The sequence below is a fragment of the Melospiza melodia genome, chromosome 4 (assembly GCF_035770615.1).
Source record: "Melospiza melodia melodia isolate bMelMel2 chromosome 4, bMelMel2.pri, whole genome shotgun sequence".
NCBI lineage: Eukaryota > Metazoa > Chordata > Aves > Passeriformes > Passerellidae > Melospiza > Melospiza melodia.
The window spans coordinates 70,379,033-70,401,818 of NC_086197.1; the positions used below are offsets into that span (position 1 = coordinate 70,379,033).

The following is a 22,786-nucleotide window of genomic DNA, read 5'->3' on the forward strand; positions in this document are numbered from 1 at the left end:
AGAATAGAGAACAGTCTCATTTGACTCCTTTTACCATGAAGGAGAAAATGTATTAAGGGCAATACTCTACACAAGGAATGTGCACTTTTTCAAATATCCAACTGATTCAAGGTCTGAAAATTTACCTGACTTGAAATGATTTTTGATATTCACACAGCCAGGAGCAGGTTTTGATGCTGATGGTACCAAACATCTTCATTCATGTGTATTTGAATTTAGTTGCATATAGTTTTGCTAACATTTAGCCTTTAAGAGTGAAATGTATTAATTTATTGCAGCTGCATTTTTTTTCCAGAAAAATCAGTTTAGCTATTTGTAGTATAGGATGATATACCATATAGCATCTATAACATCATTAAAAAAACTGCCTCAGCAGGTTAGCTGTTGCATACACATTTAGGGGCAGGATGGGCAGTTCTGAGTGAATTGTTGTGTACTTAGCAAATGTGCTTGCAGTGTGTACATGTGCATGTACTCTGTGCTAGTTTGAAGCATGAGTCCCTAGTGCCTTCCTTCCAGTCACTGGGATACCACAGGATTTTTCAATGGAGCTTGGAACCTGAAAATAGGCTGGGAAGCATCAGTGCATCTCCTGAGGTTGGGGGTCCCATCTTCCAGGACAGTTGTTTTCCTGCATAATTCTGGCATGCTGTCTAAGCTCCACAAAGGGAAATTACCCTTGTGGTGGTTGGTTTTGCTCATTTTTATCAAAGTGTTGATGATGTCTGTTGAAAAATTTATTCTCCTTTAAAGGTTTCAGTTTGAAGAGGAGGCAGGGTATAGTGGACATGTGAGGAGAGGGGAACAAGGAAAAGAAGAAAGATGGTCAAGACTAGATTTGAAATAGGAGCATGGAGACAGTCTCTGAAAGAGACACTGGACTAGCTGGGTGAGCCTGGAAAGGGGGAGGAAAACCATATATTCTTGAAAGGTCATGGAAGGAGGTGCAAAGCAGAAGGAGATTTGTAACCCTGGGATTGTGCAACTGATGGTGATCCCTTCCTGGCTGAACATAAAACTTGCCAATCCAAACAATCACTGCTGTCTACAAGAAGTTGTAAAACTTTGTGAAACCAGACTGACTGTCCCTTGTGGAATACACAACCTAGTGCAGCTACTAGAGGTTCTTCTAGGTAACAGAGAAGCTAAAATTTGGTATTAATCTCTTGAAGAATTACTGCATTTTCATGGGATAGTGCAGCTGGGATTTCTTGGGGCAAGAAAAGGGGGGTGTCTTCAGAAAAACTGATAGTACATGAGGAGAAAATTCACGAGGAAAGCTCAGGTTTGCCAGTCTGTTCAGAAGTAAGGAGAGGTATTAAAATTGTTTTCAGGCAATACAATTTTCTCTGAGTGGAAATCTATGTAAATTCTTCTCTATACTGCTTTCAGTCCAGTATTGGAGGAAAAATGTGTATTCAACAGCAAAAATAATTTCTGCATCATTATGTGTAGATACTCATGGATCCGGTATCTCTAGAGAGGAAGAGCAAGAAGTAAATCTGTGTATTCAAACTGTGTCAGTGCATTCAGAAGAGACTGAGTAATCTAATTGCCAAGAGTTTCATATGTAAATATTGAAAAGACTGAGGAGCATTGTACTCTCTAATGTGGCACTACTGGATGTCAAGGAACTGTGGCAGGACCACACTGGGCAAAGCAGGCTGGTTCTCATGCTGTCCCTAAACCTCCTTCTTTCCAAGATGGAGCAGGATTAGATGGAGTGTTTTTGATCTGACTCACGAGAGCATTGCTTTATTTCAAAAGTCTTGTGTTGCACGAATCTGTAGACAGAAGCATGTGACAGACAAACAAAATCTAGGCTTGTTCCTTTAAGGTCTGAGAAGTTTGCTCATCTGAGAAGTTTGGGAAAATTTTTTAATAATTTGCCTGCTTGAGTATTTTTAATATTTTTTTTTTATCTTATAGTTATAGATAATTAACTTGATGTTTTTAATGTTCCTAATATAATTTCTTATACCTCTTTAAAAGACTTAATCCATGATTTCCATCTATTCAGTTTTTTTTTAATATCTCTTTCAATTTCTTCAGTGATTATCATTTCAGGGCATGAAAATAGTAAGGCAATAATATACCATCTACAAAGATAAGACCAAAATATGCTACCCCAGAGCTGGATAGTAGTTTGCCTCTTCTTTTCAACTGTATCAGTGCATCAAAGCTGCTCATTCTCACTTTGCAGCCTGATTTATACATAAAAATCTTAAATTATTTTTTGTTGCTATAAAATTCTGTGTCCATTTTGCCAATATGAAATGGCTCAAAGTATTTTTTATGGAGGATGGAGAAAAGGTTTCTTTGCTTGTTTGCCTTTTAGCATTTTCATGCTTTCTATTCATTTTTTACAATTAAAAGAGGAAAAGAGATTCTGGTGCTCGTATGTCTTCCACATCACATCCGTGGTATGTGGGGCAGACAGAGATGTAATGGCATGCCTCATAGTGTAGAATAAAAGAAGTGGTTTGGTTTGTGCAGGATCTGGAAGACCAGAAGTTTATTATAACATCAATGCAAACTAGCTTTTGGTTCCTTGCTATTTAAAAGCGCAGTAGTAAGAACAAAGGTCTTGTCTGTTCGAGTTTCGATGTATTTATTGTGAATTTCTGGGGCCAAAAGAGGTATTTGTGTCTATCTTAACTAAACATACAGCTTCCTGGAATTTATTTGAATCTCAACTTGTATTTGAATTATATTTTAGAAGGACATTCAATCTATTTATGGTTGCCAGTGATGCAAAATGCATCACAACCCTTTGTGGTTAGACTCACTGCATTTATTTTTAGTTTGAGTATGCGCAGGTTCAGCTTCACCTCATTTGTAAGAAAGAGTTGTTTTTCATCAAAATTCACCTCATCCTTTATAGGCACTTCACTCTGAAATCACTATTTAACCTTCCCTTTGTTAAAGTAATCAAGTTGTGTTTCAGGAGTCTTTCCTCCCTGGAATTTTCCTTTAACTATTGTGAAAACTCTTTCATGACTTTCCTGTCCTCTCTTTTGTTACTAATAATCTTGGGGAATTGTGTCAAAAGAAGGAGAAAGAGCATCTGAGTGACAGTCACTACTCCACTAACAGAAAGGTGTACTAAGTACTGCTCTGTTAAGCTGTTTTCTTTATACAGTCATAGTTTCTATTAATTATTCTGGCCAGTGAGAGGTTTGATCACCTGAGAGGGTTCCCAAATAACTTTTTGGCAACTCTAATTTTGTAATTAATTTACTGGGAACCTGTTGGGGGTTTTTATATATAGGTGCACACATCCATTCACATCTTTTACATTGGTAGAACAAGGTACTTATAAAAGTTTGTAGGTGATATGCAGGCTAGGAGGATGCAGATAGTCTTTTTTTATTTATTATCCTTGTCCAAATTGCAGTTATCTGTGACACTTTATGTCTGTGTAGCTTGGGGAATCCACTGATGTTATGTGAATAAACACATAAAGAAGGCTCTTCAGTAAAGTCGATCTTATTACCAAGCTGAAAAGAGAACAAGAAAGCAAAACAAGGAGTATTTTAATAGGGGAAAATTGCAACAAGGAGCAACAAGGCCAAAGTCGGGAGATTTCATTGCTCTTATTCACAGAAAACATTGGTAGAAGGACACTGTGAATATCAATCCAAGCAGGAACAAATGTCAGTCTTCAATGCTAATTGATTTTATTGGTGGAGCAAAATGAGCCCAGCTTCATAGTTAAATGTGAGACAAGATTCTGCCAAGACCTTCCTCCTATATCAGATGACACTGTGACCCTGAGTACTTGTTGGATAAATGAAATAGAAAATGAGCACTCACCTTTGAGATACTAAAGACACAATGTCATAGACAAATTAGACGTGTTAGAGCTGAATTTTAGATATCACTGCCAAATGATGAGTGATCATACCTGATAACACAATGTGACTATTGAACCCCAAAATATTGCTTCTGTAGAGGAAAGTGAGAAGTAAAAATTGATAGAGGTCATACAGGGAAATCATGCCATTATGCCAAGACTGCAACAAAATGGACCAAATCGATCAAGAATAAAAATGTTACAGTACAGGTAATAATTTCTAAATAACTTGTAGTTAACATATTCACATTGGACTAAGAGTGTTCTCGTTCAGAAAGATTTCAGATTTATTTCTGAAATTGAAAGTTTAGCAAATATATTTGAAAGTCATTACAAATTTTTAGCTACAAACCCAGATACCTAGCAAGGAACTTTTGCAATTTTATGATAAGGATGGTATGTAACTGAGGAAGCCATTAAAAGCCAAGGGCTTTTTCCTTAGCCACTAACCAAAGGTAATGGTGCAATAGAGAGCATATACTGGGTGGCAATGTCCAATGTCAAAGCTTGACTTACTTAATCAAACACCACAGAAAATAACAGGAAAGCTGTTTAAGTCAGTCTAGTTTAAGTGCTAGCCAGTGAGGATGATAGCTGGATATGATTATAATGTGTGGTAAGATGTGCTTTCCATGGCCTGTGTTAAGAGTATGGGGGAAATTGAAGTATTTTTGACAAGTTGAAAATACATTTTATAGTCCCAGTTTTCTCTGTGTATAAAATTGGAGTAGAGACTAGAACATTTTATCTGTTGATCCACTGCAAATTGTAATATATCTACTACCCTATAAAATTATCATTGACCAGTAGTCAAAACATGGGAATGAGATGATGTCAAGGCACCATCTTGTATTTTTCTAATGCATATATACTTAAAATTAAGCATTATAAACTCAAATCCATGCCAAACAGTCTTATGAGATTGTAGCAGCTAACATTAGGCTCATTATCTCTATTTCCATCATAAGCTCTGGGTCTTCACTAAGGACAATATTGTGAGTGTACCAACCTGTTCCAACCACTGTTAAATCAAGAAGGGAAAGAAAAACTGGAGCAAAGGCTCTCTTACAGATATTTTGTAAGACCACAGGGAGCAGAAGTTTGTTCATTTCAAAAACATCACATATTGATTTGTGTAGAGAAGAAAAAAATTTCAGAATGCACTTGTTTGTGTAACTTAGCAAAGTTTTATACGAACCTGGAGCTGTATGAAATGTAAAAATTCCATAACTTTTTCTCTAGGCCTGATTAGCAAATTTTACTCTCAATGGTAGGGGAAGATCTCTGTGCTGAAGCCTCTGTGTTGAGAAAGGCCCGCTAAGTTCATTAAGTGATTTTTGTACATTTAAAATAATTTAGAATTTAAATATTTTCTTTAAAAATGCTAGCAGTATATCCTTTAAAAGCAGAGGAGAAAAAAAAAAACAGAGACAAGCCCATCTTGTGAATTGTTTGCATGGAGTCAGCAACCTGAAGAAATGCTCTCATGCTGCAGTTTCCTTCTGTTTGAGCATAGCCTTTATTAAGAGTCAGCTCTTTTTCACAGGCAATCTTACTTTAAAGGAAGTATTTTCAACAAGCATGCTTTGAGTTGTGTTAGCAGTTTCCTCATTTGCATCCTTATTGAGATTCTGTACATTGCACTGTGCTTGGAATGAAAGATGTCATTGAAGCCTTCAGGTAGTACTATTTAGCTGAATCTTTAGCTGTTTTGGTCTATTTGAAGATTTTAGCTATTTCTTCAATCCATATAAACATTTTCCTGTCTGTTTTAAACTGTTGGTCACTGAAAGAAGAGAAGGACCTTGCAATACACCCAACAGACAAGATGTGTTGTTGAAGTAGAGGTGAACCAGAATATACAGTTAGGAGCTCTTAATGTTTTTGGAGAGGAAGGTGAGATGTAATCTTTGTTCCTTTTCACCCAAAGTTTCTGGAGAGTAAGAGTAAATGTTGAAAGAAGAGCCAAAAGACTTTCCTGTGAAACTTACGTCATATTTTGGACAGAGGAAAGTCTTCTTTCTACATATATAATAATGAGGCTGCTCGGGAATGATATAAGCCTCTTATGTTGATGTCACATTCAGATTTTTACAAAAACCTGCAAACACCTCCTTGAAGTGACCTGAAGATGTGAAATGTTCCTATTGTCTCACAGGCTAGTGTGTGCAATGTCACTATGTGCTAATATGATGCCATCTCAGTTTCTGTGCTAATTTAATGGAATACAGTGACAATTTAGATGAAAGAAGAAATCACATAGGTAGATACTTGCAGCTGGGTATTTTACTGTTTCGCTGCAGTGATTTGTTCAGCAAGCTTGACTATCTAATAAGCTAGTTCATGCAAATGAAGGCATCTATCTTCATCCCTCTTTGCCATTAGTTCATATGCATACATTAAACTCCAGAGAATAAGCACAGAGATTGATTAGAGAGTTCCAGAGCACAGGTTAGCAGCCTAGAAATGCCTGAGTTATTCCTTTTCTTTTTTCCCCCATGTTGGCACACTTACTTTACAGGAATAGTAAATTCTTGAGGATCTTACGTGCTTATTGACGTCTAAAGTCATCACTATTTCTGTGATTTGGTAAATTTTAATATAAGCCAGTAGGTTATTTTGCAGTTCTTTAACCCTCCTTTTCCATTGGATTTAACTGTATTTTTTTTCTTCATCTTGAATATTGAGCAAGTTAATAATCTTTTTGACACAGGAACTTTTTTTTTCCCCTATAAAAATCTAGTGAAAAATCAGTGCATCCTGTTTGTTAGGTTGCATATTAAATTGCCCCCTAAGCCATCCTTGTAACTTTGGTTTTATATCAGACTGAAGTATGCAAAAAGAATGAGTCATTGACAGATCACTTTTTAAACCATTTGTAGCAATGCATTCATCCAGCCTGATTTTGAACTACCATCTTCCAGAGGTCAGCATTTCTGGGCTGGGGTTTTCCACAAAGGTGAGGAGTAAGCAAACCGTAAAGAGAGCAGCGGTCACTGAGCACAAAGGACAAAAGGTAAAATGTGTGGGAAGGGAAGCATTCACTCGCATTTTCCATATTTCTCATTTTTCTCATCCATATCTCATTTTCTCAAGGGTAGCCTGATCTTCTACAGAGAGACTTTGATAAACCCTTTTGTCATGCTGAGTCTCCTTCAATACTACCAAGTAGAAAGAGAGGGTGTGCATATAATTCAGGTGTATTTGTTCTGCAGTCATTTACGTATATGACCCCTAAAAACTTAAACATTTGTTCCTTAATCTTTGTACTTCAAAAAGTTATGCAGTCTCATTCCTCCAAATTTCAAATATTTGAAAATTCACTACCCACTATTTGAATACATGAATGATAGTTTTTCTAAACAGGAGTGACACCATTACTATATCCTTTCCTTATCCTAAGTGATTTGGTTTGCCATGACACTAATGATCTAGCTCCGTGCCATAAAAAGGAAAACCACTTGTGTTAACTAATATATTACATTATATAGCAACTGTAGATCATAAAAGGCAATGCAAGGTATGTCAGGAAAAATAAATGACAGCTCAAATGGAGAAATGTGATTCAATGACACTATTGCTAAGATTTAACTGGTAGCAACAGGATGTTAAAACATTGTGGCAAACCATGTCTTAAATAGCAAAAACCTAAGCAGTTCAGACAGTTCTTAATCTAAAAGGAAAAAAAGATTAGGAGGTGATTTGATTGGAGGTCGCAGTTCTGCATCGAAGGGATATCCTGAATGTAATAATGGTACTATAATGAGGTCTTTGTCTCAAAGGTTTGTCTACTCCCAAATCAGATAGACATTATCTACACATGTAGCAGAGTTTTCATCACTTTCAAAGCCACGCTGGATATCTTTCTAAAAGCTAATCTATAGGTGGACATACCACCATATCAAGTTTCTTTGCTTGTCTCACTCAGGTGATGAGGGCGAGAATTGTTTTCAGTGGTTCTTTCCTGCTTTGAAATGCACAAATGCAATCAGTCCTGTAATCAATCCAGCCTGATCCATTTTGGTAACTGTAGAAAGCAGAGCAACTGCAACTCTTAGGCTGTGTTTTTGTGAGTAGTGACACATCAGTGTAAAGAAGCACAAATTATCAAGAGTTTTCTTGGTGTTAATTTCTCATTAAAAAGAAATTAAGAGGAAGTTGGAGGTGAATTCATCAGAATTATGGGAAGAAGTTCTATAAATCTAAATTAGTGTCTAAGTTCTGTGCTGTTGTGCACAGTAGCGTTTCTGCTAGAGAAGGAGGGTTAATGAAGCCTCCATCCCATTCAGACAGAAATGTAGAAAAGACTAATGTCATGGGGTTCTGTCCTTTCTTCATCACTACTGTCCACAGAGATGTCACACTACTGATGCACAAGCCATTCTTGAGTTTAAGATTTTGTTGCTTGTGGTGTGATCAAAAATTTCAAAAGGAGATACTTGTTTCGTGTGGGAGATACAAGTTTGAGATAACTATGGGTATAAGCTTCAGCTTGGAAGTACTTTCTACTATCCATTCCACACTGGAGCTAGCAATGATACGGTGTGGAAGCATGGAAGCTTGAGCTCTGGAAAGCCTTGCAATACCTGCTGAAGAGGTGAAGGTTGAGACCATCAAGTCCTTCGTCACTGTGCTCATTTTTATGTTCCAATGTCTTTGCTAAATAAAGCTCCACCTTGACAGTTTAGTGAGCTGCTCTGGCCCCAACAGGTGTTCAGGAATTTGACTGCCATCAGAGATAATGAGGAAGCAAAAAAATGCTTAAACATTCTGAAACACTGCAAGTGCCTCAAGGTGGAACTGGTCCTCATCCAAAGATGAGGAAGTTGATGGTTGCAGATTTTCAAGTGATCAGTGGATAGTATAGATACATGTACGTTTTCTATAAAAGAGAACCATTGATGAAAACACTAGAACTTCCCAGCTATCTTAAAGAATAAATGTACTTTCACTACACTGTATCATTGGGCAAGTTGTAGTTTCCACTGCATCTTTATTCCAACCCTACAACAAGGTGGCATATCAGGGATAATTTTTCTTTTTGTATGTAATAAATACAAGAAAAAGTTTTGTTGTTGTGATTTAACTAAATCTGGATATTCTTACTGTAATATATTAAAGTATTCATATTTACTGAAGCTAAAAGTTTTAATGTTTTATAATTTTTAAAATAGTTTTTCCTCCAGTTAAATTCCTCTGCTTAGGGATTATTAATAGGGAATAATTGTGTTTAGCCTGATTTTTCCAATCCTTGATGTATAGCAAAAAAAAAATACAGAGAAAAGAATTCAGAAGTGTTCACTGACAAAAATTCCTAATAGAGTCAGCTCTTAGAAGAATCAGATGCCATCATCTGTATAAAGATAACTCAAGTTGATCTCTTTGCACAATATCTGTCAAATTAATGTCGTGAATAATTTTAGGCTGATAGTACTTGGAATGCACTATTGTGCAATTCAGTTGTGAATACAAGGAAAAAACCCCAACAAAACAAAAAAAACCATGCAAGCAGGACTATCCAGAGGGCCAAAAAGCCTGTTGTTCCCTTACCAGCATTTGTCTGGCTTGAAAAAGCATCTAGACATGTGACCATCCATCTCTTGTTTTAGTCTGCATATCTGCCACAGTTAGCCTGGAGAAACCTCTCTGCTTCTTACACAGCTGCTGCCATGGAGCACTTTTTCCTCTAAGTTAAAAGCAGCTTTTTTTTTTTGCACCCTCATGTGAAGCCATCCTTTGTAATTTGACTTTACAGAGATCATCCTTGTCTTTTCTGTGTGAAGCTTCTTTAACTTGAAAACTGATTTTACACCATGCCACACCTATTTTCATTTTCTAGCAAATGTTCTTCACTACTCCTGTCTAGGACAGGATTCAGATGCAAGCAGGATGTTGTCCTTCGAGCGTTTGCCATTGGTAGCACAGCTGTGCTGCTGCTGGAGAAGCACTGGGGCTGCACTGTAGGCTGTGGAATGCAAATGCTTAGCCCTGGGAAGGTAATAGTGGTTTATTCCAGTAATTGTTCACTCCTGAAATGTAATTAGTGAAGTTACTGCAGTGTGCATTGATAATGGTGTCATATATGTTTTTTTTTCAGTACTCTTCTGTTAGGAAATTCAGGTGAAGTTCTTTCATTAAGAATTAAGAGCTTCCTTTTTTTGTCTGCAGCTGGCTTTCTAGTGGTTATTTGATTTTCAGGCTTGGGATACTTTTATTAAATTCTGATATTTAAGTTAGAAACAGAATTTAAAATCTAATGCTTACATTTGTGGTTAAATTGAAGACCTCCTTTGTTGAATGCCTCAGTTGAGATTTAGAGAGTGTTGGCTGCTAACGATTCTGCAAATATGAAAAATGTACCCAAAACCAAATAGCACAAGAGCTAATCTCATTTTAGACAGGCAACCAATGAACCCAGGTGTGAACTGTGCTGCTGTGTCCTGCAGGCCTGGTGTTTTCAGTGAATTATGTGATCATGTCCTGTATATCACTGCTTGTGATGGATCATAAAATACCCTTATTTCCTTTTCTGTGTCATGCCTAGGCTAGGCAGACTTTTTCTAGTCTATAAGTTCTGGTGGAAGGAATTTGGATTTTAGGTAATATTTTTGCAATGGCAAAGGCATCTTGTAGATGCTCTTATAGCAAAAAAAAAAAATAAATATATATATATAATATATATATAAAGGAGACCATCTAATGCCTTGTACACAACCAGAGCAGGTGTCAGTGTAAACTGAATCTCTTTTGGACATATTTTGCAAGTGTCTTAGCCTTGCCTATCTCCTTTGCTTTCACTGAAAATGGCACACATTTCACCTGTACATTTATAGAGATTAACCTGGCTGCTGACCCACGGCAGCCTGCATTGGCAGTGTTTTAAATTTGCAGTGTTGTTGGTAAGTGCAGTGTGTTGTGCCTTGTAGATGTGCTCTGCTGCACCTTGTACCACTTTTGTTTTCCACTGTGGGTGGCTTGCTTCTCAACTGGGCCTGGTTTGGGGATTGTCCCTCCACAGGATGGAGGGGAGGCCACAGGGCAGGTTGTGACCAACTTCATGTCCTCAGACTCTCCTCAGTGATGTGGTTTTGTTTGTTTTTGATAGAAATTTTGATGGTTTAGAAGTTAGTGACAGCCAGTCAGGAAAAGGGCAGCAAGGAATGGACTGTTCATCATCTCTTGACATCCTTCTTGTCACACTAAGAGAAATACACATACCCACAGGACTTGAAACACTGAGTAAATGTGATGTCTTCACTATAACAAACTGCTATCTGTTCCCAAAGAATTGACTTTATCTTTATGTGATTTCTTATTAAGCTAGGAAGTACCTACTGGATGTAAAACAAAATGTTTTTTCTCTGCAGAATTTCTGCTGACATACAAGGGAAATTCCATTCCAGGACAGCATTCACTATATTTTCAGCAAACTTACCAATTGCTTACTTTTTAATTATATATGATTTTGGTAGGAAAATGTCAAGAACAGCAAGTTTGGGGTTTTTTACTTTTATGTTCAGTTCCATTTATGCAGCTGTTCCAGCTGCACTTAACAAACTTATTCACTAGGTGGAAAACAGAAGCAAGCACTTGACCTGATTGTGTAGATTTTAGACATTTTTTGGGGTTTTAAAATGAAATTTTCACAGAAGGGCCTCAATATCTGAAATGAAGGCAAATATTTTGAACTTTTCTTTAATATGTACATTAAGATATAAAATTGTAGTAATTTAGAAAATAAATTATAATAATTTTGAGTAAGAGTTCTCTCAGCTTTCAAATATTTTTCTGCAAAAAAATCTCTTCTATCATTTAGTATTGTTTTATTTTTGAAGAAGTGAATATACTCCAGGTTCATAAGTCTCATGAGAATTTATTTTCCATGCTGTTTATTTATTGAAAGATATTATTTATATACACCAAAGAGTAGAAAAGGACAAGAAGACTGCTCATGTATAAAATACTGGAAGCTTTACTATGTTTCTATTATTATTGAAGAAAAATTGGTCATGGTGTTTCTTCAATTTTACCTACTTGCAAATTGTTCCATGTATTCACTCTCTCACAGTAAGATTTACCCAGTCTAGAATTTGAGCATCAGCTTTATCTTTGAAGCTTTCCTGTGCTATATTGAGAATTGCTGTAGTCCTCCAGGCTCCAGGGCAGATCGCAGTGTTAATGCACCAGCTGACCCAGCTGCAAGTCAGGCATATTCAGTCAGGATATTGCAGCAGCAAGCCTGAGAGAAGCATCCAGAACAGCAACTGAGAAAACAGCACCAGTGTAATGTTTCTGTGGAATTCAGCTGCTGTGTATGCTCCTGCTTACAGAACTGGAGATCTAAAGGAAGCTCTTTGGAGCAGAAGCCATTCTTTTTCTTCTTACGTCTGCTTGTGTGCCTGTTTTTGCTGCCCTCGCTGAGCCATTTCCATGATGCAGTGGGATTCCTGAGCCCCATGCCAGAGGCAGGTGGGTGCCAAGAAAGCTGTGGAGTGGCTGGTGCAGCATGGACAGGCATGTACCCAGGATTGTCCTTGCAAGAGCAGGAAACGATGGAAGTGCTAAGGCAGAACCAAGATGCCCCCTCCATAGGCTGAGGGAAGGCAAGTCCAAGTGTGAATTCATAAGAAGTCTGGAAATAACTTCTGTGCTTTCCCTTCAGATGCTGACTATGCTAATATTATTACCCGTGTGGGAGTACATGTAGGAAAGAACAGACTCCAGAGACTTCTAACTAATTAGGAGTTTGCTGGTTGGCATAAGTAATGAATTATGAGTGAGATGATACATGAAGTAGTTTGATTTTTTACCCTTAAATTGTAACACAGCATTGCCTTGACTAGGAAACAGAGACTGACCTTGCATTAGTTGGGGAATAGCATGTACAGATGTGGTTGTGTGTTGGATTGGAAATGAACTCCCAGGGTTGTTCTGATATTGAGCATTTCAATAATATTCCAGCGGGGATTAGTCTGTAATAATAATGCCAAAGCAATGCAGATGAGTAAGCATGTCATATATAGCATTATAAGATCAGTAATCATGTGTGATTTAAGAAAGCAAAGATGAAAACCAGAATGATGAGGGTATCAAATGGGCCTGGTTCAGATCACTTGCAGGGATAACAGTCTCTTATAAGCAAAACCAGCTTAGGTAGTTTAATTTCTTCCTGATATGATTATGTACAACAAAAGCTACAAAATCCTTCAGAGCAGCAAACCTAATGAAACTACTGTGCATGCCTGGATGACCTTATTTGTCAGTGTGCAAGGAGCACCTCACACCACCCCTCCCTTACAGTGCTGGTGCATCTTTCCCTCCTGCCTACCAGGGAAGAGTGCCTAGAAGTCATTGTTCTGTTGGCAGAGGTAAACAGAAATTTGTCATAATAGACGGTGAGACGGAGCGAGCCTGGTTATCACTTTCCATGCCAGTAGTTGAAGGGACTTCTATAATTGTTAGCCTGCTTAAAATATTGCTTGGATCATCTGTTCCACATGTACTTTGGACAGCAGAGTATTGCCCAGCATTGGATTGCAAACTCAGAACCTATGTAAAAGACCAAAACACATGACAGTATTATGCTATGGCAAAAGATTCGCCATTGCTTTGCAGTGCAGTGCATTGTTTATGTCCTGTATATGCATTGTGGCAAAGTATTTGTTTAAAAAATATCTTATATGGTTACTGAAAGCCAGATTGTACTACTGAGAATTAAAAGGAAGGATTAAGTCTGGGATGAGGGAAGGGAGGGGAATTTTCCTTTGGACTCAGATCTTGTGGTTGGGTAAACCCTGAATAACATGTGTCACACACTGGCACAGCACCTGAGGTTGCATCATGGGTGCCAATGTACATTATCTTCAGCTGCAGTAAGTACCGTGACTAACTCTTGTATTCATTATGAATACTTAACAGGTTTTTATAAAACTGAAAGCAGCATTATTTTGGTCCATAGCATCTCTACAGCTATGCAACATGTCTGCATGTTCAGAAACAGGTAATCACATCTGTTCTTTCTGAACTGTCAAAAAGGCCAGATGTGAGTAAACATTATGAGAGCTCAACAGCTTCCAGATGGTACCAAATGGTGGTTTGGTGTCAGCCAAGTTGGAGAATGCACCGGTTAGCTATGCTGCTGTCTGCTTCTGACAACCTGGGTTGCTGGATGCATTGCAGAATTTTGTAGTAGTAGAAGCTTATAAGCACAGAGGAATTCTTGTCCAAGCATGCTGTATAATGGTCAAAATGTGAATAACTGAAGTGAGGTCATCATTAGCTGGAATAGATAGAAGATCCTGTCAGACACCTAGAAATGAGCAGGAGCACAGGCTGATGCCACATCAGAAAAATGTTCAGCAGCTAATCCTAGTAGAAGTACTACCACGAATTACAAGCCTGTGCACCAAGACTGGAGTCTCTTCTGAATTATTTCCTCAATCTGCCACCATTTCCTCAAATGCAGAGGTAATGGTGGTGGTTTGTCAGTTCTTGTTCAGGGCAGCAGTTCTTCATTATAAGGTGAAAATGTGTTACGTAGTCTCCTCAGTCAGGTGGAATGATCTTGATAGAGCCTTGTTGCTATTTGGATAGTGCTACTTCTACACTTACTGGTGAACATTTGAATATATACAAGGACCGTGCTTGGTTTTTGGGAGACTTTTCATCTTTAAATCTCATGCTGCTACAGCAACTTGCTGATGCAGTGCAGACATACTGTTTGTTTACAGTGAATATTTGATGCTTGTATCTGATCAATTCACCTAAAAGCTGCATATTAGTACTGAAAAGGAGGATCCTGAGACAGATGCTCCTGAAATGATCTGAAAATTCTGAAAGGATGATCCTTTCAGAATTTTCCAGGATATTTAGGATTTCATGTATTTTTCCAGAATACCCAGGCAGCTGGTGGTTTTACTAGGTCTTCTCAGACTGCAAACAATGGATATGTGGCTTTCCAAAGAGTTGCAGTCCTGCTGAAACTGCTTATGTAGGTTACCTTGTCCACCCATGTGCAATAAGGACATATCTTTTTGAAAGTTTGATGCCTTTTGCTGCATGTGGCCTGCCTTTGTTGTCTGTGGAATTCACTTACCATTTTCCAAAAATGAAGAAAGTGCAGAAGAAGGTATTTTAGCATGTGAGGGAAATTTTATATACACTTAATCACTATGAAAGCCCTTCACTTACTTTATACCTGTTCTGCAGAAATTGCAGAGAGTTACAGTGGAGCTGTATTTATGTAAAAATAAGGAATAAAACTGTTAAAATCTGATGTATCTCTGTCTGGATTCTTGCTGTATTCAATTGTTCTATTAACACTGACATCTCCTTGTGGCCTCATAGTGAGTCTGAACCTAAAATTATAGTTCTGGTATATCATGGTGTGCTTTACCCTTCTGTTTAATCAGTTGAGGTGCATTATAAAGCTCAGAGGTCAGAGGTAGAGAGCAGAAAATGAGGAAAGATAGCTTTTTTAAAATGAGAAACAACTATCTTTAGTTATAAGTGTTCCCAGACTTCATATTTGTGGGCTCTGTATAGTATACTAGCACGTTGGTGTCGTTTTTAATAACCTTTTACAGAACATATGGCTCAAGACTTATCTATATGCAGAGCCTTGTGGACAGAACTTGTAAATTGTAATATAAAAAAAATCTCCAGATGTACATATTATTTCTTACTAACACAGAATGATTTTCTTGGGAAGAAGGTGACATATTGGAAAGGCAACATCTGTGTTACTACTTAAATTTTAATAATGTGAATAATTTTCTTTCAACAGAGGAATTCAAGGGCTCAACAATAGTTGAATTAATGAAAAAAGAAGGCACCACCCTAGGGCTCACAGTATCGGGTGGTATCGACAAGGATGGGAAACCAAGAGTATCTAACCTTCGTCAGGGAGGAATCGCTGCTAGGTAACCGCATCTCAAGCTGCAAAATGCGTTATAATATGTGATTGCCTCAGAAATACCTGCTGCATCAGAAAGGTCACCTAAAAAATATGTGACTGATGCATCTGTAATGGCAGCCCATCACACTGGAGAACCTCAGGGAAATGGCAACAGCTGGTCCTTCTTTTTGCTCAAGGCTACTTTGATGAAAACTGGAAATAGCAATGAAATCTTTGAATGTTGTCATAAAACTCATGGTATTTCTTCTAAATTATGCATGTTTTATTTCTGGGGTGGTTTTTTTGTCTTTGAACAAAAATTTGAGACAAGCATAGCATACTGAGGGGAAAAAAACAAAAGGGAAAAAAGAATGATATTGCTACCGTATTCTTATTCTGTTTTTAGTTCTTCATTAGATAGCTTTGAGATTAAAAAGACTCTAAAGTGATAGGTACATTGCTTACTACTACAGTGCAAAGAAAAAGGCTTTTAATCATGAGTGAGACGAGTCAAAAGATGAGTGTTGAGCTAAATCATTCCAAGTAACTGAGTAGAACAAAAAAAACTTTTTTTGTTTGGACATTTCCCAAACAGAGAGAGACAAAGATGGGGACATGAAGAAGATGACTTCCCAGATCCTATGCCCAAACCAGTCAAATCATCCAGCTCCTTTATTGTAGGGCTGGTTTTGTACCTCAGGAATGAATAATGCAAAAAAGTTCTTATTTTAATATTTAACAAGCTAGAGTAGATTAATATCTTAAAATGCCACTTTCTGTTCTGTTAGTAATATCAACTCGTTTTGATCGAGATTCATGGGAAAAAAATTCTTACAGTTACTAAACAGTAATTTAAAGGATTTAGTTTGGTTCATCAGATCTGTCTTTCACAAAAGAAATATGTACTTTTCCCTAGGAGTGACCAGCTGGATATAGGGGACTACATCAAATCTGTGAATGGAATCAACCTGACCAAATTTCGCCATGATGAGATCATCAGCCTGCTCAAGAATGTTGGTGAAAGGGTTGTGTTAGAAGTGGAGTATGAGCTGCCTCCAGTCTGTAAGTATTTCCAGAGCAAAATGAAAGCCTATGTAGAATAGCAGACGTAGTCAACAATGAGATGAGCATGGTTGGTGGTAGTCATTTTAGTAGTGGTTGTTTTTTAATTTTCTTTTCTTAATTCTGTTTATTCCTGTGGCTTATCACAGAACGTTGAAGCAGTACAAAAGAACTGGCGGTACAGAGGGATGCTCTCTAATGTTTTAGAAGCAGAAATCTCACCAACAACAGAGCAAAGTTACCAATCTCTGCTTTTTGTTGGTTTTTTGGTTTTCTGGGGGTGAGGGTTGGTTTTTGGTTGGTTAGTTTTGGTTGGTTGGGTATTGTTTGGGGAGTTTTGCTCAGAAGCTGATGAACTTCCCCACTGCTTTCTAGCAGCTGGAGGATTAGTCTATTTATGTATTTGGGAGTTTTTTGAACCTCCTGACAAGCACACTAAAAAATTTTGAATGTCCTCTGTTGATTAGTGTTTGCTTGTGGAGAGGGAACTTCATGTTCTGAAGCAGAGTATCTGAATTAATCAGCTGAGTTCAGAGTTACTTTGCTGCAGACGTAGTTCTTTCATCAACATTATTTGTTTTGCATTTATTCAACTGGGCTTTCTTTGGTTTTCATCCCCTTTTAGCAATGTACCACTCTTGTTCACTGAGACTGGATTTTGACATACTAAATTACAGCAGCATTTGTAACTTTCTGTTTAATTCTCTGGAACTTCCAGCCTCTTCATACAAGCATAGATGATAAAGTTGGAGATAATTAGCAGACTAGTTGTTTCCATGAACTCCTAGTGAGCAAGCTGTTTTTGTTAAACATTAAAGTTTTCCAGTAGTTGTGTGGAGAAGCCCTGGCACTTCCTTCCTGGCCCCATACATAATGAAATTCTACTGTTGTTCCCATGCTTGCTCCCTCAGGCAGAGCACTGTTGCAGTTTCAGAGCCAGAAAATGTCAGTCATTTAATAATGATGGATTAAATTTGGCTGAGCACTGGTAATCCCACTCCCTAGTGCTTCCTTCCATTGCTGAAGTGTTCACAGCAGGAGGGTCCAGCTGCTGTTTTCAGCACGAGCCACCTCAGTGTTTAAAAGTGGAAGGTGAGCAAGTGCCTGCCCCGTGTCTGTTGATGATGGGTGACTCTAATGCAGGGAATAATGTGCTCTGACTCTGTGATTTCAGAAGGCTGAATAATTGCTTTATTAAGCTATACTATATTACACTAATTCTGTACTACATTACAGACTAAAGAGATATTATACTACAAAGATACTAAAGAAAAACCCATGACTGTCTGGAGACAGTCAGGATACAGCTTTGACTCAATTGGCCAAGGAATCAAAACAACTTTCAGTGGTGTCCAATTAACAAATCACTTTGGGTAAACAATCTCCATAACACATTCCGCATGTGCAAAACAAAAGGAGCAGTGAAGAGATAAGAATTGTTTTCTCTTCTTCTCTGAGCTTCTCACTGCCTTCCCCAGGAAAAATCCTGGGAGAGAGTTGTGCCTGCTACTCTCTGTGAGGAGAGGTGCGACCACACGTGTCTGCCTTTCCCTGTTGGAAAGGGTTAAGCAATTTTTTCCCCCAGCAGGCTGAGGCTGGGGTTCAGGGACAGCCACCTGAGTGTCTGTCCCCACGTGGAAGGAGGCTGCTGCCATTCCTCACTGCTGAGCTGTGGGTTTCACCTCTCCCCTGTGGAAGTTACAGGTCACACGAAACAAATGGGGAAGCGTGGGTTCATCGTGACCTACATGCAAGGCCACTTTCTGTGAATAGGAATGAAGGCAAAAGTTGTCTTCTCATTCTTCTTTTTATTGTCAGTAAAACATTTCTAAATGAAGAGAAAACAACCACATGGACTCAGTAACACAGTTGTGATCTTCAAGCTATAGCAGGAATTACTGCAGCACAGAGCAGTGCTCTGGAGGGCCATGTTTCACCTGTTTTCCTAAGAAATTGAGATTTATGTGATTTCACTGGATGGTTCTCCTGGTTCCCTGCAGTAACTTTTTTAATAGGGACTGAAAAACTCAAAAAAAGTACATTACATACGGTACATCTCCTGGAAATAAACACCTGAGTGAGCTGGGAGCAGGAGGGTCCCCAGAGAGACAGAGAGAGGGGCAGGGAGCACTGAGGGCCCTCTGCTCTTCCTGGTGCCTTTCATGACTGGCAGCACACGCAGGGTAGCCTGTGGCACCCTTGCGCCCTCAGGGTGTCCTGACAGGGAAACTCTGGTTATTGCAGGCAGGAACATTAAATGACACAAGTGTTCATTAGTTCTGCTGCTCACAGAACATGTATTTTATAGAGCTGGGTTGGTTTGGTTTTGAGTTTTTTTTTAATTTTATGTGTACTGTTTGCAGTACTTGAGTGGAAGGTGGAAAGTGTGAGTGCATGTGATTTTGCACAGAGTCCTCTTCTCATTGGAAAATAGAGTTTTTAGACCCTGCCAAAGTTTTTCCTGTAAAAGCTAATAGCAAACTGTCTGCTGGTCTCTTAACAGCAGTGGTTTCAAATTCTGTAAAGTGGATTATCACACCCAAATGCATTAGTCTGTGCATTAGGCTTCTCACCTCCTAGTCCAGCTGTACACCAGTTCTTTAGTACTTCCAGAGAAAATACTGACTCAGCTAGAAGCTAAAGAACTTTTTTACCAACTCACCAATTATAGGAGAGCATGCTGCATTTTGAAAAAGAAAAAAAAGTCCTTATAATAATAAAATGCATTTTGCATTGTAATCTAGTAACCTAAGATCAAAGAAACAGCCCAAAAATCTTGTCTTCTCTTTAAGTGACAAAAACAAATGTTTTCAAAGCTAAACAAGAAGCTCAATCGGTACTCTTAAGAATTTTGTATCATTTTTGTCTCACTGTGTGTTTCCATGTGTTCTAGCACTCTTCTGTAACTATAAGAAAAGCAAAATTATGCCATAATTTAAACAGTAAGACTCAAATTCCTCAACTATTATATGCATCTGTGTCTTTTTCCACACCATTGTCACTCTGCAAAATATCTATCCCAAAATTCTCTCAAAAAGAGGGTGAGTTCTATGTAATCACAGGTCTTCAGTCTGTCTGTCCTGTAATTGAGTCTTTCCAATTGCATGACTCAATATCTATCTTAAATTAGAAAAGATGTAAATCTGTGTGTATAATTAGAAAAATAATAACCATTAAGGTTTGGATTCTTTTTCTTTTAGCTGTACAAGGGTCAGGTCTCATCTTTAGAACTGTGGAAGTTACTTTACATAAAGAGGGGAACACTTTTGGATTTGTAATAAGAGGTGAGTCATTGTTGAATTTGAACTCTGTATTTTCTTGTTTTAAAAAAAAGGGGTAAGTTTTTGAAGCACTCAGAAATATGTCAAGATTTATGTCTTACAGTTTGTAAAAATCAATATATTACATTTTCCACATTTTCATGTGCTGCTTTTATGAGGTGCTGAAATTTTTGCTCATGGAAGAATTGTAAGTAATCAACTATGCCAAAAAACATGACAAACTCTGGTCACATAACACCAAATTCTGCTACCACTGAAATCTCCGGGAAGATCATAGTTCTTTAAAAAAATTTACATGTAGTACTTCTATATATTAGGCATGAAATTTGATTAATACTGCTGGTAGTCTGAATTGTACAAGTAAAATATTATCATTGACTTGGAGAACAGAAAAAAGATGCAGCTGTTAATTAATATACCCCAAGAATGAATTATTATTTTCTTCAGGAAAAATGTCTTTTTTCTTTAATACATAAATTATTAGTGGTCACTAATTAGTCTCCATATACATAAAGTGCAGATTTTTTTTCTCTGCGCTGCAAACATTGCAGAACAATTGTTCACACTGAGATCTTATTTTCAGAGTGAAAATTCTAAGAAAAAAATACTCATTTAGTAAGAATCCTTCCATATAAATGTTTTTAAAGATTCATCTATACCTGGAGTAAGTTGATTTTATTTAGGTAAAATTCAGTGGAGGGTGATATTAATGGCTTGGCCATCTTTTTCATTCTTTTAGCCCATCTGTGAAGGTGCATGATGCAAGATGTAGTCTTGCCTTTTGGAAATGAGCTTGCATCAAAAGCTTAAAATGAAGGTATACTTTCTCTGGCTTTTTCCTTTTCAGGTGGAGCACACGATGACAGAAATAAATCTCGTCCTGTAGTAATAACATGTGTCAGACCTGGAGGGCCTGCTGACAGGTACAATTCATCTTTCTCTGGAGTTCATGTGAAAGAGAAATTGAGAAAGGTGAATTATTTGGGACAGAAGTTAAGATTTTGAGTGAAATAGATGCATTTAAATACAGTCCTTTGGAATTCATGGGTTTGTCTTTAGTTGTGGTAACAGAAATAATAATAACTGCAGCAATAGTAATGGGCAGCCACAGAGGCTCAGCATGTTATGGTGTGTGTCAACTTTAATTTAGAATCTTGCACCTAAAATAATTAGAATAAATTCCTGCAATAGGTCAGGGCACCTTTTTTTGCATTCTTCAGACAACTGATGTAGGTCTCAATTATGCTTTTCATACTCTAACACCACAATATTTTTCTCTTGTGATTCAAAATAATACTGTGACCAGTTTGAGTGTTTTATTGTTCTGTTAAGATGTTTGTGCATATCTGCATGTGAGGTCACACATAACTTTACCTAGAAAACTTCTGAGCATAGATATATGTTTTGGCCATACTTGTATATAATACCATTATTTATATATATATATAAAAAGAATATTCACTTTATTTTTATGCACAAACTGTATTTTCAGAAATGGCATTTGTGTCCTTAAACCATTAAAGAAACTCAAAGGGCAGTTTCTTTAAAGCAGATTGATATCTATAGCCTATGTTGACATTTTCAACCTTGGAAACTAAGAAGAAAATGTTTCAAGCGAGTGTTTCTTTTGTTCCCACACTTTTTTCTCTCCCTCATCCCCTGGTTTCCTTGTTTTTCTCCACGATCTTTAAGTTGACAGTGTTAGTATTTAATTTTTTGTTATAGTTCTGAATAGGTTATGAGATGTGCTTAGGAGACAGCATTTTAGATTTAGAGCTGAATTACTTCTGAGTAGGAAGAAAGGAAAACTGGAATTATGCAAGATATTAAAAGATATTTTTAAAGAAAATCAATAAATGGACATTCATATTTTGCAATCTGTTTCAGCACCCATGTGTTTGCACCTCATGTTTATTTTTAAGAAAATATTGGAGGAGGATGTGTTTGTGTATGTATGAAAACAGAGCTGTGTGGATAAGGTAGAAAGAAAGCATATGTTGAGCAGAAGCTATACTTAGATGCAATTTAACGTGACTTGATTATTTCACTGTGTGGTAAGCTGTTTTCCAGTCACTGACTTTCCAATTAAAGCAATTTCCTTTCCACTGCGCCCTCTGATCATTCTGGCTGTCAAAGCAAATGTTAAGTGTTAAGGCAAGAGGGATGGATGTCAGGGAGGGCGCGAGAGAATCGCTCTGCATAAAAATGGTACTATGTCCACATCAATTTGTCTTACACTAACAAAGATCACTCCTTTATTCTCCCTCCAGAGAGGGCACAATCAAACCTGGGGACAGGCTGCTGAGTGTGGATGGGATCCGGCTGTTGGGAACCACGCACGCTGAAGCCATGAGCATTCTGAAGCAGTGCGGGCAGGAGGCGACTCTGCTGGTGGAATACGATGTCTCGGTGATGGGTAGGTCCTGGCAGGAACTGGGGCTGTGACACTGGGAGCCAGCTGTGATATTTCCCTTGCCTGTTCTCCATGAGCTGTTTTAGCAGCGATTGTGACCTGTTATGCTCCTAGTAGCACTGCTATTCCCTTCTGCGTTGTATCATTAATCTTGGGTTCATAAGGAGGTGAGCAGTGTTTTACTGTAATTTAGCATTCTGACAATTCCGTGGTTTGTAGGCTGAAACCATAGTGTGGATTCTAGCAAAGTAACTTTTCCAGTGACTAGTTTATAATAA

At 37.8% G+C, this 22,786-nt stretch overlaps 1 protein-coding gene across 12 annotated transcripts in view; it reads left to right on the forward strand.

The window, feature by feature from the left end:
- The window catches only part of GRIP1 (glutamate receptor interacting protein 1), a 309,100-nt gene that overhangs the window by 214,828 nt on the left and 71,486 nt on the right, over positions 1 to 22,786 (forward strand). For all 12 annotated transcript variants that reach the window (XM_063155105.1, XM_063155110.1, XM_063155113.1 and 9 more), the window contains 5 exons: positions 15,642 to 15,777; positions 16,669 to 16,814; positions 20,015 to 20,098; positions 20,943 to 21,018; positions 22,366 to 22,511. In XM_063155105.1, the coding sequence (XP_063011175.1) occupies positions 15,642 to 15,777; positions 16,669 to 16,814; positions 20,015 to 20,098; positions 20,943 to 21,018; positions 22,366 to 22,511 (588 nt within the window). The remainder of the gene's footprint in view (positions 1 to 15,641; positions 15,778 to 16,668; positions 16,815 to 20,014; positions 20,099 to 20,942; positions 21,019 to 22,365; positions 22,512 to 22,786) is intronic.